At 36.2% G+C, this 16,590-nt stretch overlaps 1 protein-coding gene across 4 annotated transcripts in view; it reads right to left on the minus strand.

Annotated features, from left to right (window-relative positions):
• The window catches only part of Nup54 (nucleoporin 54), a 32,179-nt gene extending 16,324 nt beyond the window's left edge, over nucleotides 1–15,855 (minus strand). Inside the window, exons 1-7 of one of the 4 annotated variants that reach the window (XM_021734538.3) lie at nucleotides 15,683–15,855; nucleotides 14,846–15,007; nucleotides 11,516–11,599; nucleotides 11,274–11,423; nucleotides 4,274–4,500; nucleotides 1,255–1,442; nucleotides 307–503 (exon numbers count right to left, since the gene is read on the minus strand). In XM_021734538.3, the coding sequence (XP_021590213.2) occupies nucleotides 307–503; nucleotides 1,255–1,442; nucleotides 4,274–4,500; nucleotides 11,274–11,423; nucleotides 11,516–11,599; nucleotides 14,846–15,007; nucleotides 15,683–15,749 (1,075 nt within the window). In that variant the 5' untranslated portion in view covers nucleotides 15,750–15,855. Of the gene's footprint in view, nucleotides 1–306; nucleotides 504–1,254; nucleotides 1,443–4,273; nucleotides 4,501–5,619; nucleotides 5,638–11,273; nucleotides 11,424–11,515; nucleotides 11,600–14,845; nucleotides 15,008–15,682 lie in introns of those variants that run through there. The other 3 variants (XM_021734537.3, XM_005337258.3, XM_078021426.1) reach the window with 3 other exon arrangements.
• Between the last annotated feature and the right edge of the window lie 735 nt (nucleotides 15,856–16,590).

The raw sequence follows: 16,590 nt of genomic DNA on the forward strand, positions 1-16,590 counted from the left end.
AAAAAAATTCAGGTTTTATTTGAATATTCAGCTTAAGAGATAAGCTATAGGAAATCAAAATAATATAAGAGGGTAGATGAATTATGTATTCTTTTTCTTTAGTTGATAATTTCTCAATATTTCTAACAAATATATTAGCTATATAATAAAGTTACATGAATGAATGAATGCAAATATTCAAAACGATCTCACAAATAAGTACACATGTGATAAGCTCATACTGATTAACATTAATACATCTCCTAAAAGGGGAACACTTATTTCTAAATCTTTAATTTTCTCAATTGTATAACTCTAGAAACATACCAGCAGGAGGATTCTGTAAAAGCTGTTTAATCTGTGCAGGAGATAGTTCTGTTCTAGTCATAGAAAGTGTTACACCAAGTTGCTGCAATTGTGTTTTTATATTAGCTTGTTCAAAATGTGCATATAATGTTGTAGCTGGAACTCTTCTTGATGTACCATTTGGAGAACGTTCAACAACATAAATGACAACTTCTGTCCTGTAGGGAAAAAACCCAACTTATAAAATATTGAGTACATATAACCCACAGCCACAAATATCAATACAACGTATGATTTTAGAAGGGTGCTAGATTAATTCAGAATTCTTTTTCCCCTCAAATCTTGGAGAATAAGCCCTCAAATTCAGTCGTCAACCAATTTAAATGATAAAAGTTAAAATGCAGGTCAACAAGATCAAATTTGTGAAAAGGTTTGGTCAGCTGCGAAGTCCTACATAAATGTTATCTGATATTTTTTCCAGAACTAAGAAATACTTTGAAGATTCTGCTGAAACTTATGGGTTACTTTTCTGCATTACTGATAGCAAGAAATAAAATTCAATCTTAAAATTCTAAAGTAAAATGCCTTGCCACTAAGACTAAAAATCATATGAGGACAAGGGAAGTAAAGTAATCACAATTAGTCATGAATGAACATGAATGGTAATAAGTTAATTAAACCTTCTAGTAATATCATGTGGCATTCAGTTTGTATAACTGTGATAAAATATTTCCTCCTGGTCTTGAATGAAAGTCTATGAAATTATTAGCATCTAATAAGAAATCCAAAATTAAAAAAAAAAAAAAGCTTTTAAACAAACATTTCTACAAATACTAAATAACCACCAGCTGGGAAATAACATTCTGTTCTAAGATATAATCTGTGTTTCAACAACAACAAAAAAACTCTGCTGACTACTCTCTGGACCAGGGGACATAAAAATAAATAGTATATTTTATATATACTTACTGATCATCTGGCAATGTTTTAATACCCTCTACATTTACAGTTAAGGTCTGGTTTCCTCCCAAAATTTTGTGCAGTGATTCTACCAACTGCTGTTGTTGGCTTCGAATATCTGTTTCCTTTTTGTTGAAAACTAAAACCACTAGCCCATCTTCATCTTTATTATTGGGCATACAACTATAACCTACTGCCTGCGAAATGACAAAATAAATAATATAAAAATATGTACATATCTTAAGTGTTTAAAATTAATAGCTTAATAGCTGCTACAATGAGGCAAAACAGCTTATGTTTGGTTATGAAGAATACATTATTTTGTACCCAAAGAAGTCACACAATTATAACTATATTACCCAAGAATAATATAAATAGGGTGAAATTAAAATTTGCTCCTTAAAATAGTAACTGAAGAGCTTTTACTCAGAAAAAAGTTTGATATTCATTATTGTTGAATATTTAGAACCAATCAAACTACTTTGCATGTCATTATAAACATTAATGCAAAAATCACAGGCCAACTGAATTTATTTCACAATATACCTGATTCATAGAATCTTAAAGTTCTAGATAAGGAAATGATTTACAAATAAATACTTTTAATGTACAATAATGAAACTGTCAGGTTAAAAATCACTAAAAAAATGTCTATCATTTTATGGTTTCATGTAACAAAACTTTTATTAAACATGTTAGTTTTGGGTGTTTTTTGTTGTTTTTTTTTTTTGGTAGTTGTAAATGGACAGAATGCCTTTATCTATATATTTATTTATTTATTTTTCATTCAATGCTAAGGATTGAACCCAGTGCCTCACATGTGCTAGGCAAGCACTCTACCACTGAACCATTACCCAGACCCAGGCTAAAACATTGCTCTTTATCTTGTTATCAAGTATACTTCAAATTTTGAAAAAAGAAAAAGTTTAAATCATTATATTCAACTTATATCTACTATTGCATTTCTTATCACTAAACAAAAGGATTAAAATTTCAACTAATTTACTCAAAAAATATATAGGTTGAGTAATTGAAATCCAAAGTGCTTCAAATTCTGAAATTGTTTTGATATGATGGCTCAGTGGAAACTTTCACACCTGCTCTCATGTAATGGGTTGCAGTCAAAACAACAACGTGCTTCAGGTTGTGCATAAAACTATATAATACATGAATTTCACGTTTAGATTGGGTCCTACCCCCAAGGTGAGTCTCATTATGCATATGCAAATATTCTTATTCAGATGTGCAATCTGAAATGCCTTTGATCCCAAATGTGTACTTTTTTGTTAGAGTGATGAGACTAAGATATGTACTCTAACAAAGACAGGCTGACCACTTTTTGTTTCACTCTGTTCAAGCATCTGATCCTCAGCCTTGTAGCTCCAAACCCAAGACTACTGGTTAAGTTTAAGGGACTGACACAGGTCAACATAACTCAGAAAAGGCTTAATTACAAGGCTTGCGTGTGTATACAGCTAAGTGGTAGGACATTTTCCTAGCATGCAAAAGGCCCTAGGTACCATCCCTAGCAACACACACACATACACAAACAAACACAGGTTGAAATATAAAACTGACTAAAATACATTAACTTTTTATGGAAAATACACTGCTTAAGTAGACCTACATACTCTCTTTCACTGATGAATAAATATATGAAGTCAAATTCAAATGAGATGGTTACATTGATAGCAATCAGAGAAATGCAAATTAAAACTACTCTAAGATACCATCTCACTCCAGTAAGAATGGCAGCCATTATGAAGTCAAACAACAACATGTGCTATCAAGGATGCGTGGAAAAAGGTACACTCATACATTGCTGGTGGGACTGCAAATTGATGCAGCCAATTTGGAAAGCAGTGTGGAGATTCCTTGGAAAACTGGGAATGGAACCATCATTTAACCCAGCTATTCTTCTTCTCGGACTATACTCAAAAGACCTAAAAATGGCATACTATAGGGACACAGCCACATTAATGTTTATAGCAGCACAATTCCCAATAGCTGGACTGTGGAACCAACTTAGATGCCCTTCAATGGATGAATGGATTAAAAAAAAGTGGCATTTATACACAATGGACTAAAAAATAACAAGATCATGGCATTTGCAGGGAAATGGTGGCAAATTATGCTAAGTGAAGTTAACCAATCCCCAAAAAACAAATGCCGAATGTCTTCTCTGATATAAGGGAGGTGACTCAAAATGGAGTAGGGAGGAAGAGCATGAGAAGAAAATTACCTTTAGATAGGGAAGAGAGGTGGGAGGGAAAGGGAGGAAAATGGGAATTGCATGGAAGAGGGAAGGAAATCCCCTTCATTGTACAGAATACAGGTATGAAGATGTGAGGGGGGAAAAAAAAGAAGTGGGTCACATTAGATTGGGTAGAGAAAAGTGATGAGAGGAGAGGCGAGGGAAAGGGGGGAAAGGAAGGACAGCAGAATAAAATAGATATTATTATTGCTTTGGTTATATACATGACTGCATGACCAATGTAATTCTGCAACCTGTACACTCAGAAAAATGAGAAATTATATCCCATCTGATTCAAATGCATGATATGTAAAGATCATTGTATTGTCATGTGTAACTAATTAAAAAAAATTTAAAAATGAGATGGTTGCTTGGTAGACAAGAAATTAGAACAAAGAAAATGGCAATAGGGTTACACGGGCCAAGGACAATTGTCCACTGGCCAGGCTGCAGTTTACTTACCAATGTTATATGAATACAACTAATGTCTAATTTTGAGTCTCCCCTTTACAGGTGTGCAAGGCAGACCATTTTCCCTTAAGTTATAAGTCACATTCTAGTGATACATTATCTTTAGCCATATTCTGATCCCTCTGAGCCATAAAAGAAAACATTCTGATTTTATAATTTCTATATTTTTAAAAGTATAATCATACCATGTTCAAGGAGTACTAAAGAAACAAGCAACTGTTTTCTTGATATAATTTTAATGAAAAAATCATGTTCTTTCGAATGTATTCTTTTTAAAATAAAGAGCAGAAACAGAATTAATACCTTAAATCGGCAAAAGGGATTTTCTTGTGTGAATTCCACTGGTGGAATATTATTATTGAAATATCCTTTTCCTGTTCCCCAAAATGCCTGCAGTTGATTCCATTTTGCCAAAATAGCATCTCTTTCATCTCCCAATAGTGTCGGAGCAGAAAGAGCACTTGCAGTATTTATCAGCTGGTTGGACTGGGTAGGAGCTTGGGCAGGCTGACTGAAGAGACCACCTAATGCTAAAAACAAACAACAACAAAACCCAATTCAAATCCTTAGATGGGATAGGCAGAATAATGCCCCTCCCCCAAGATGTCCTTATCCTAATCTACAGACCCTATATATGTGTTATCTTACATGGCAAAAGGGACTTTATAGATACAATTAAGTTAGGTGTACTGCAATATGGAGATTACCCTGGGATTATCAGGATGGGTTCAGTATAATCACAATTGTCCTTTAAGATAGAAAAAGGAACTCAGAGTCAAAGTAAGATTGAAAGACACTATGCTGCTGACTTTGAAGATGGAGGAAGGAACCACAAACCATGAAGTGTAGGGAGATTCTAGGAGCTGGAAAAGGTAAGAGACTAAATTCTCCCTGAGAGCCTCCAGAATTTATCACAGATCTGCCATCACTTTAACACAGTGAAACCCATTCCTGGATTTCTTATCTTTAGAACTGTAAAGTAATCAATTTCTGTTGTCATAAGCCACCCTGGTAATTTGTTATGGCAGTATAGGAAAATAAGACAAAGGGACACAAAACAAGTCTTAAATACTAAACTTGCTTTTTCTAATGACGATAGCTTAATACAATTAATTCCATTACTAAAACTGGACCCCCCCCCAAAAAACCGTATGAATATGAAAAAGTAAAGTTTTTGAAGTTACAGGATTTTAAAAAAACAATATTGCTATTGTATTTCAATAATATAAATTTCTATTAATATAAGTTTCTATAATATAAATAATATAAAATGATTCTAAAAATCATTATATCACTGATTATAAAGTAATATGTAGTAAAAAGACTAACATAATCGGCATCAGGATGCCAGGCTAAAGCTTTAGATAACTGTGTAACTTGGAGCAAGTCTCTGGGCTACAATTTCTCCAATGTAACAATGGCAAAGTTGATAGAGCAGAAAAATATTCCCAAAGTATGAGTTAAGAAAGCTGTCAAGCTTGGACTGGGACGCATTCATTCAGGAAGCCCTAGGTTCAATCCCTAGTTCCAAAAAAGAAAAGACTAAAAAAAGAGCCCCCCCCTGCCCCCAGCCAAAATAACAAAGAAAGCTGTCAAGCAAGAGCTGAGTTACTACTACATGGCATTAATTCACATAACAAAAAAGTTACCTTTTGATGATCTGATTATATCAAAAGTCTCAGGTTGTTGCAAACAAAGGAAAGAAAAAGTCTAAGGCTCAGAGCTTAAGGCAAAGTTTATCTAGCTTATTAATAATTAATATCATATTTTCTTTGTACTTAATTTTGGTCATCTTTTTTTTTCCTCTTAATTTTTGAGATGAGGTCTCAGTATTACAGCCCAAGTTGGGCTTTGGTAGGCTCAAGTAACACTCCTGCCTCAGCCTCCTAAGCAGCTGGTACCACTGTGCTTGGCTGGTTCTATTTTCTTTATAGCAAATTATACAGGTTTGCTTTCCATTTATATCAGCAATATAGATCTTCCTTAAAATTTTAACTACATGATATTAAAGAGGAAATAGATTTAAGGAAACTTCTTAAAAGGATATGTAGATAAGAAAAAAAAAAACATGAAGACATTACCAAAATGACCTGAGTTTTAGAACACTATATCTTACATTTAAGTTCTCTCTCAGCTCTAAAGAGTGAAAAGTATCACCAAGGTTTGTAGGTCTTCTACAGAGATAGAGAGGTGCTCCTGTTACCTACCATCCAGAAGAGTATTATTTGTACCCAAATGGGTACATAAAAATTAGAAAGAAATGGACTGGAAATCAAAACATGAATCCTGGCTTATTATAAGCTTACTTTTTAGCATTGAGTAAGAAATTCCAAGGTTTTTCTTCCTCAACTTTAAAAAAAATTTTTTTAACATGTTAATGAACATTTATTTTATTAATTTATGCTGAGAATCAAGCCCAATACCTCACACCTGCTAGGCAAGCGCTCTACCACTAAGCCCCAACCCCAACTCCTTCCTCAACTTTTCAATGAGAGAAGATCTTTACTGATTTATATTCTGCCTCTCCTTTTACATTTCACACTGGATTACAGTCACACTAGTCTACTCAAAATTCATAAGCTAGAAGACATTAATGAACTCAAATTACAAAATCCAATAGACTCTCTTCAAGCCTTAGCGTATCAGATTTCTTATATCTTCCTACCTTGTCAGAGTCCTTTTGCCATTATTTCTTTAGCTACTCAAAGAAAATCTTTTTCATTGAACATACCACACCTTTAGAATTTTTTTTAATTTGTTCTTTTTAGTTATATGTAAGAGTAGAATGTATTTTGTCATATCATACCTACATAGAGTGCACAGCCATTTTGGGAGGCTGAACATGTTATGGTCATTTAGAGTTCTTAACAAAATTGTCTCTCCTGGTATATGTGTAAGTGCACATGTGTATGTATGTATTTATTATTTCTTTATTATATATATATAATATATATATAATATATTTTATATATATATATATATATATATATTTTTTTTTTTTTTTTTGTGGTACTGAGGATTGAACCCTAGTAGAACCTTCCACTGAGCTACATCCCTAGCACCTTTTTTTTTGATACTGGGGATTGAACTCAGGGGCACTCCACCACTGAGCCACATCCCCAGCCCTATTCCATATTTTATTTAGAGACATCTCACCAAGTTGATTAGTGCCTTCCTTTTATTAAGGCTGGATTTGAACTTGCAATCCTCCTAACTCAGCATCCTGAGCTGCTGGGATTATGGACTACCACACCTAGCCCCAGTACCTTTTTACTTTATTTGCTAAGTTGCCCAGGCTAGCCTTGAACTTGAGATCTTCCTGTCTTAGCTTCCCAAGCAGCTATGATTACAGGTGTGTGCCACCAGGTCTGGCTACATACAGTGCATATGTGTGTGTGTGTTTACCATACCTTCATGCAACAAATGTGTCAGATAGAGCTATATACTAAGGATACAATGGTAAATAAGACAGATGATATCTTTTAAACAAATTGAGCATATCATAACAACTGTGATAAGTTTCTCAGAGAAGAACAAAGGCTATGAGTACTACGTAAGGGAGTAAATAAAGCCTGAGAAAGGGAGTCAAGAGAAATCTGTCTAATTGGAACTTGTCAGCTAGTCCATGAGGTAATCGTATAGACAAACAGAATGTGCAAAATCTCTGGGGAAGAAGAAACTGGCAAAAAGTTTAAAGAGTACTGAAGGATGTGGCAGTGATAAAAATAGAATGAGAGTATCAATGAAGTGTTCCCATTTCCTAGAAACGTGACAAGGTAAGTGAGCATCAAGAATAATACTGAGCCGGGTACAGTAGCACTCTCCTGTAATCCCAGCAGCTTGGGAGGCTAAGGCAAGAAAATTACAAATTCAAAGAAAGCCTCAGCAACTTAGCAAGGCCCTAAGCAACTCAACAAGACTCTGTCTCTAAGATACAAAAATGGGCTGGGGATGTGGCTCAGTGGGTTCAACCCCAGGCACCAATAATAATAATACTAATAATGAATGCAACTAACTGAAATATATTTATTAAAGTCCCCACTTTCAAATGATAATTTTAAAAAGATCAAAAATCTAAAAAATTCCAACTCATTGGACACTACTGGAAATGAGGCCACCAACTCCTTACAAAAATTTGTCTGTTAGAATTTTTCCTGTCTTTCCCATATAAACTTTGTATCAGGGTGATCAAGTAGGCTTGGGGAAATGAAGAAAAAATTCATTTTATAGAGAATTTCAGTGAGGAAGAAGGAAATTAGAAAATTAACATTTTGTAATTTCTCATAAAATAACTAAGGCAATGATCACCAATGAATGAAGCCATCAGATTAAAGGCTGATGAGGAACTTTATAAAGAGATCAGCTACTACCACATGAACCCACTAATCAATTTTAGCATTAGTGAAAGCTGGATAGCCTCCCAGTGTGATGTAATATGAAGTACATAACACCACTGCCAGGATTCTTGCCCACGAGTCTAACCTGAATCTAAGCAAGTCTCTAAAGTTAACTTCATTTATAAGAATTATGAAGGATGAAGCTAAATAATACAAAGAAATAACCATTAAAAAAATCCAGAATGGGGGACATTTCACAGGACAACTGGCCCAATTTCTGCAACAGTTCCTGAGAAGGAGAACAAGAAAGTAGGAAATTCTGTATACTAAAAACCTTAAAGAGACAGAACAAGAAAATTAATGTGTGAACCTTATTAGGATTAGAAAAACCAAATGAGAGGCTGGAGTTGTGGCTCAATTGTAGAGTGCTCACCTAGCACACGTGAGGAACTTGGTTTGATCCTCAGCAGCACATAAAAATAAAATAAAAGTATTGAATCCACCTATAACTACAAAAAACAACAAATGAATAAAACATTTTGGGACATATGAGGAAATTTGATTATGGACCAGGTATTAGATAATAACAAGGAATTACCATGGGTTGGAATGATATTCATGGTTGTTTTTTATTTTTTTTGTATCAGGGATTGAACTCATCAGGGGCACTTGACCATAGAACCACATCCCCAGCCCTATTTTATATTTTATTTAGGGACAGGGTCTCATTGAGTTGCTTAGCACCTTAATGTGGCTGAAACTAGCTTTAAACTCACGATCCTCCTGCCTCAGCCTCTCAAACTGCTGGGATTAAAAGTGTGTGCCGCTGCGCCCTGGAAGTCCACGTTTTTAAAGAGAGAAACATTAAATAAAGGGTGAAATGATGTGTTTAGAATTTGCTTTAAAGTATTCCAATTTTTAAAAAAGGGGAAAAGGAGCTAGATAAAAACAAATGTAGCACATTCTGACTTGATGACTCCAGGTTGCAGATATATAAAAAACAGTAAATGTTCACTGGATTCACTGAGATCATAATTGACCTTAACTATTTGACAGAGTAAACAGAAACCAGATTAGTGTGGGCTAAAAGGAAAGAGCACTAGAGGGTGTACTCTAACAATCATTTGAAGTAGTTTGTGAAAGGGAGAAGAGTGATAGTTGAAGTGAAATGTGAAAGTGTGTTTTTTTGTTGGTTTACAATTGTTATTATTGTTTTGAAGAGGAAAAAAACAACTTCAGGTTGTTTTCGATAAAAAGGACACAGAGAAAAGTTGAAGACTTTTTAAGGGTTGGGGAACATAGCTAATGTAGCTAGAAGACCAACAGCACAAGGGCCCCTCTCAAAGATAGGCATTAAGAGATGCACAGCACAGGTGTAAGAAGAAAAAACTGCTTACAGATGGAGAAAGAGATTTAAAAGTAGGGAAAGTTGAAGGAACTGCAATGAAGGATTCCATCTATTCTTTGAATTTGGGGGGGGGGTCAAGGCCATCTGCTAAACTGAGAACAGAGAAATTTGAGATTTTTAGGAAAATAAAGGTCCAAAATAACTACCATAGAAAGTGGGAGAATAAGTTAAAAATAGAAAATTTGTCTGATTACCAAGCAATGCTGAGGTTCCAACTGAGATTGGATGCACAGAATTTATAGAGGTTATACAATCTTCTGTGTGATTTTTTTTTTCTCAAGCACTATTTGGTTGGACAAATACACAGGCTTGGACTCCCCCCGCCCCCAGGCTAATGGGAAACATTACTAAGGGAATTTAGCATACTGACAAGAGTCACTGATATGTAAGACCATGCAGTCTAAGCCAGTTAAAGAGATTATATCAAACAGACTTGGGAGCTAACCTAAGAGGTAAGCAAAGGTCAAAGATGGAAATATTTAAACATCAATAAGAATAACTGCATTGGATTAAAAAATGCTTGAGTCCCTGACCAAAAAATAGTCAACTTTGAAGAATGTTAGGGAATCAATTCTGAAAAGAGTAATAAAGGGAAAGAATCAACCAAATAGATAAAGTTTGCTTTATAGATAACTCCAACAAACAAATGGAAGAGAAATCAAGGTAAAATAGCACTGTTTCTTACCCCTACTGAATTAATGGATCTAGGTAATGATCATCAATGGCTGCTAACATCATACACGAAGAAACAATCAGATATTATATGCCCTTCTGATGATGAATACACTACCTAGGAAATAGGCTTAAAAACAAAAATCTAAACTATCAATATAAAAAAGCCCCTGGATCCAACTCAACTACTAAGAAATATAGAGGACGTGTTAAACCATACTACAAGAATGCAATCAGGGGAATGAGATTGATCAAATTATGTTATAAACAAGTATGAATGTGGCATAATGAATCCCACTATTATGTATAATTATAATGCACCAATAAAAAAAAATGCAACCAATAAATTTCTAAACAAAAAACTAAGACAAGTAATCTGATGTCTTCAACAAACTGAAAAATAAGAAAGAGCAATAAAAGGAGAACATACAGAGATTTAACACAGGCAATCAATACTATTACACACATGAGAAAAGAAAATGATAATAAAAGAGGTCTATAGTTCCTCTGACTATGAACAAAAAAGGTGGTGGACTTCTGAAGTGGGTAGCCAGGGTCATCTCTCCAGCGTTCATCTTATGCACACTTCAGTAAGCTGAACTCTTGAGTAGTTTTCTGTATTATTTTTAACAAAAAGAATTTAATGAAATGATCCTATACAAGGGACCTTATGATCCTAATCATGTCCATCAGTTTTCTCCACAGTTGCTATCATACACAAACATAAAAAGTAGCTTTTGGTCTCCTTGGAATGTTTATAATTCTTAAAAAAAAAAAAAAAAAAAAAAAAGAAGATAATTCACTAAAGCATTTAAAATGATATATTCAATAATGTTAGCTATTATTGTTATGGCTTTACAGTTGAAGATGAAAACCTTATACTTACTATTTTGCTGCTGTTGCTGCTGCTGTGTGTTAAATCCTCCAAATCCCAGTCCAGTTCCCAAACCAGTACCTAAACCAGTACTAGTTCCTGTTGTTGTGCCAAAACCAGTACCAAATCCAAAACCTTTGTTCTGAGTACCACCAAAGAGTCCTTTGAATGAAGAAATAAAAATTGGAATTGCTAAAAAAAAAAGTTGTCCTCTACCACATTTACTTTAACAATGACTTCCGATGGCTTCTTACCAGTAGTGCCTGTGTTAGTTGGGGCAGAAAAGCTGAACGCAGAACCTGCAGTTGTAGATGTTGTACCAAATCCTCCAAACCCACCTAATTAAAAAAGGATAAAAATAGAAAGAAAGATTCTTTTCTACATATAAAGGCAATTTTTCAAATTATATCATAAGTAATTGCTACACATAAAGTCAAAATATATTGATCTAAATTTTCCTTCCTCTACTTTCAACGTTAATTTTTTAAAACTATACTAATCAATAAGTCAATATATAACAAGAAATGCAGCTAAATATTTTAAATAGAAATATCACATATATCTTCCACCTAAAGAGGTGATTCTTTTACAGCTGAGAAAACATATAAGCCTACTGCCATAACTCTAAAATGATTATTACGCATTTTCATTATTAATTATTATAGTTATTATTACCTTGAAATGTGATCTCTCTATGTTGACCAGGCTAGTCTCAAACTCAAGATCCTCCTGCCTCAACCTCCTGAGTAGCTGAGATTACAGTTATGAGCCATCATGCCTGGCTCTTACATGTACCTTTTTTGTTTTTTGGTAGCGGGAGTTGAACTCAGGGTCACTCCACCACTGAGCCACATCCCCAGCCCTATTTTGATTTGGGGACAGGATCTCACTGAGTTGCTCAGCACCTTGCTGCTGCTGAGGCTGGCTTTGAACTCACGATCTTCCTGCCTCAGCCTCATGAGCTGCTGGGATTACAGGTGTATGCTACCGCGCCGGGCTCTTACATGTACTTTTAGAGTAGGATTGCAAATTCAAATGTAAGATTTAGACCAATAAAATTAATGAGTAAAGTAGACCAGATGTTTTCTGAACTGTTTTTTAAAAATGACAGCAGTTCCTAAATTCCAGCAGATTATTGTTGCAAAAGAATGGTAGTTTAGTAGATCATAATACTATTCCCATTTCCCCCCCAAGAGTCAGAAAATCTGAATTTTCTACACAGAATTTACAGTTTTTGGTTTTGTGTATGTGTGTGTTGCTGGGGCTCAAATCCAGGACCTTAATCATGCTAGACAACTACCCCTGCCCTCATTTATAGATTTCTAAATCTTAATTCAATTTCAAATGTTTTAAAAAATAGTGTTGTGGGAGGCTGAGACTGGAGGATTACAAGTTAGAGCCCAGTTTGGATAACACAGCAAGACCCAGTCTCAAGAAAAAGAAAAAAAAAAAGAGAGAGAGACTGAAATTGGCGAATTAATTTATATCTACATTACCTTATATTTCTATTTAAGTCCATGTCAAGACTAAGCAACTTTTCAAAGAAAACATACTACTTACTATATAAGAATGTGTTTCTTAATGGAAGAAATAAGGGGAAAAAACACAAATGGGAGCAGTGGCAGGGAAGATGAGCAGAGCTAGCACCAGTCTCTGAACTACAATGTGGAAACTCCAACAAATGTCTACTTTAGGTAGAAATAACAAATAATAATAACAAAATTAACCTTAACCATATCTAACAACATATGAATGGAATGGAATAGGAGCCAATCTAAAATCATTTCGTTTTTACTTATTGTCAGTTTTTAGCTGATTATCAATGTGATGGCAAAAAACCTTTCAAAGTATATATTTGAAATATTAATACCGAGTTATAACACAGGTTTTCTGAGCTAACTTTAATCTCATGTTCTTGTAATAAAACTGATTCATCAGTATTGCAAAATAAAAGATATAAGAAGAAAAAGCAATTTGATATCACCATTTAATTCTGATTTGGAAAGTTACTCAGAGTAGACTGTGTTTTCCATGTATAGGCACAACTAAATATTCTATTAACTTGTAGGTTTATTGCCATACTGCAAACTAAATGATAAAAAAAAACCTTAAAGTATTAAACACTGTTCTTAATCTTTTCATTACTCCTCACCTTCCACAGAATAACTTATGATATAATCTGAATTGCCTACACACTGAAAACACAAGTTAGTGACTTATCATGTTCCACAATACCAAAAATGTTTTATTGAATTAGTGGATCTGCATGGACACAAAATAAGAAAGTAAAAAGAGTTTCTACCAGTCCTTTGCTGAAAACTAAATTAGTCAACATATGAAAGGCACTGAAACATCATTTTATTATCAAAACTCAAAATTAACCATGATAACTCCAAATCAACATTAAATCAAGCGAATACCAACAGGTTTATTTATTGTTGTTGAATTATGAGCTGGGTGGCTTTACTTGGAAACACAAACTTCAAATTAAGGTTTGTTTTACCCAGTGCCAATTTTAAGCAATCAGGAAAGTAAACATACCAAAGGACAGTAATTAGTGTCCACTTCAAATATATCTTAATGATAACAGGTTATTTTATCTTTGGAATTTAAACTATTTCTCAAACTGTTTTCAGATGCTAAGGTAATAGTCTTATTTCAGTAACAAGTGAATGAACAAAAATACATAACTTTCCAAGCATGTTTTAAGAAGTAAAGAAAGTTTACAAAATGCATATAATTGGCATGGGCATAAAAGGCATAATGGATGAAAAATTCATATACGAGCAGCTGAAAAACAAGATTTTTCTATGGTATCATTATATGTAAAGTATACATAAATCTATTTTAAATTCAGACATATATCTATTATTGTTTGTGTCTTGAAAAAATTTTGATGAGCTTCAAACAATCCATAAACAATCTTCATAATTATCTTTTTGAATGCAAAGACACCTGGTCCACCTTTTAAAACTCAAAATGTTATCTAATAAGTTAAATTTCTCTGAGAATTTCCTAAAAATCCAGTAAAGATGTGGATAATTTTTCCTATAATTATATGTCTTATAGAAATATATCCTAATCTGATGAGTTGACCAAAGAAGTACATTATTTTAAAAGGGTTATAAAACAAGACTTACTGCTGTTCGTATAAGACTGTTTCTCTTGGAAACACAAGAACAATAAAATGATATCCCAATGAAAAATGCAAAAAAAAAAAAAATGAAAAATGACTGCAGGAGTCCAAGAATTCCAGGAAAATCAGCCTGTCTGGTGAGCTTACAATTTGAAAGACATATCTAATAATTTGGAAGATATAAAAATTCATTCCAAATTCTTATTTTATTCGTTCAATGAAATGCAGATTTAACAAGGGAACCTTATAACTTGCAAGGCCTTCCAAAACCCACATAATTTAAGACAGTCACCACTTGATAAAAATGTTTTATTTTCGATTTTCATTAAGAAATAAATTTCCTTCCCTTATTAGACAAGTCACTGTTCTTTCCCAAACTCTGGAAACCATGAAATATTATTCTTGGACTCCAGCTCCCAACACTCGTTTATGACCCGCAGTTATCTACCTGCACTTGCCAGACTGTTACCAAAATTGAACGGAGTCGCCGAGGTAGTAGAAACACCGAAATTCCCAATATTAAAGTTCACTGCAGGATTAGCAGTTAATCCGAAACCCCCAAAATTAAACCCACTGGCGGTGGAGTTGGCAGTCTCAAGCCCACCAAATCCTGATAGGCGTGCAGGCAAAGAAACAAAAATTTAAAAGGGGGAAGGGGAAGAAGAAGAAAAAGAAAAAGAAAGTAAGATAAGGATTACAAGATTCAGCAAGGGATTTCACAGAAGTGAACAAACCTACTTCGCTTCAAATAGGTTGAGAAAGCAGAGGAGATGGGGACACAGAGGGAAGGAGCAGGAGCGTGAATTCCCTCGGCGAAGACCACTAAGGGCTTAGGCACCGCCCCCCCACTCCGCCCCAGGGCTAGGACGAAGGAGTCTCCGGGCAGCTCGGGGCTCCCCAACCTTATACTCGCCCGAACCAGTGTGTATTCCCGCCTGGCCCGGAGGCTGATGCGGAGAGGAGCTGGGGGTGTCGGGTACGAGGAGATCGGAGCAGTCTCCAACCTCTACGAGTAGGACTCCTCATGGGCGGGAAGCAATCCGCGGGAGGATGGAGCCCCGCGGGGACCCAAGCGCAGGGCGCGAGATCCAGATAGGGCCTCGAGTACCCCAGCGGCCTCCTCAGGAACCGCCTCCACCCGACCTGCGGCCGCCCACCCTCTTCCATTGCCCCCCTAAAGTGTTTTGCGCGGTCGGGAGACCCAGGATCTCCAAGCCCGCGTCTCGGACCCGGGAGATGGACCAAAAGCTTCCCCAGTTCCGAGAAGGTCCGGGGGATAACTTACCCGCGGGTGCCGCGGTGGCTGCAGCGGTGCCCGAGGTGCCCGAGGGAGCCCCAAAATTGAAGGCCATGTCGCGGGAGCGGGGAACCAAACCGGACCAAAGAGCTGCTCCCGCGACGCGACGCTCAGTACGCTCCTCTTTTCCGTCCGGAAGAGAAACCACCAGCCGCACTACAGCGTTCCGCCCCTTTCGGGCCTAGCCCAAGAGGCGGGAACAGACCCTGGGCGTAGTGGGTGGAGAGTCGAAAGGGAACGCCCAGGACCCGCTCGCTTCCGGGGGGGTGTTTCGTGGCTTCACGTGGCGTGGAGCGTCACAACTCAGGAAAATGCTGGAGAGCTGGCCAGGATGTGCCGCCCGCCTGAGCGCCCTTAGAAATTGCCATAGCGGGGTTCTTTGGAAAAGTTCTGCAGGGGCCGAAGTTGTTACTGTAGAGATGGGCGGTCGGCCGCTTGGGATGAGCTCGTGCTGGAGAGTACATGATGCTGACCCACTAAAAAGAGGGCCTGGGATCTGGGGAAGGCTCCCTGAGGAAGTGATGTTTGAACCCAGCCCTGAAAGCTGAGTTGGAGAAGCAGAGGCAGAAAGAGGAGGCATGTCGGAAGAACTGAAAGATAATTGTGTAGTGGCAACACGTTATGTGTACCATGTGCCAGGCAGTCTGCTTATCATTTTACACTATTTTAATCCTTAACTGTCCAAGGAGACAGTTGACGATTGTTGACGATTATTCCTATTTTATGGTGGAAGTAACAGGTACTGGGGAGGTTGTACTCTTGACCCATAAACAGTAAGGTGAGCACTGAGAATAGAATGGGCCCTGCTGAAGCCATTGAGCCTTGTAACTGCTGACATCTGTGCCTCGCAATAACCTACAGAAGAGTCTGTTGTTAAGCCCTTTTGGGTTGAGGTA

The sequence above is a fragment of the Ictidomys tridecemlineatus genome, chromosome 9 (genome assembly GCF_052094955.1).
Source record: "Ictidomys tridecemlineatus isolate mIctTri1 chromosome 9, mIctTri1.hap1, whole genome shotgun sequence".
Taxonomy (NCBI): Eukaryota; Metazoa; Chordata; class Mammalia; order Rodentia; family Sciuridae; genus Ictidomys; species Ictidomys tridecemlineatus.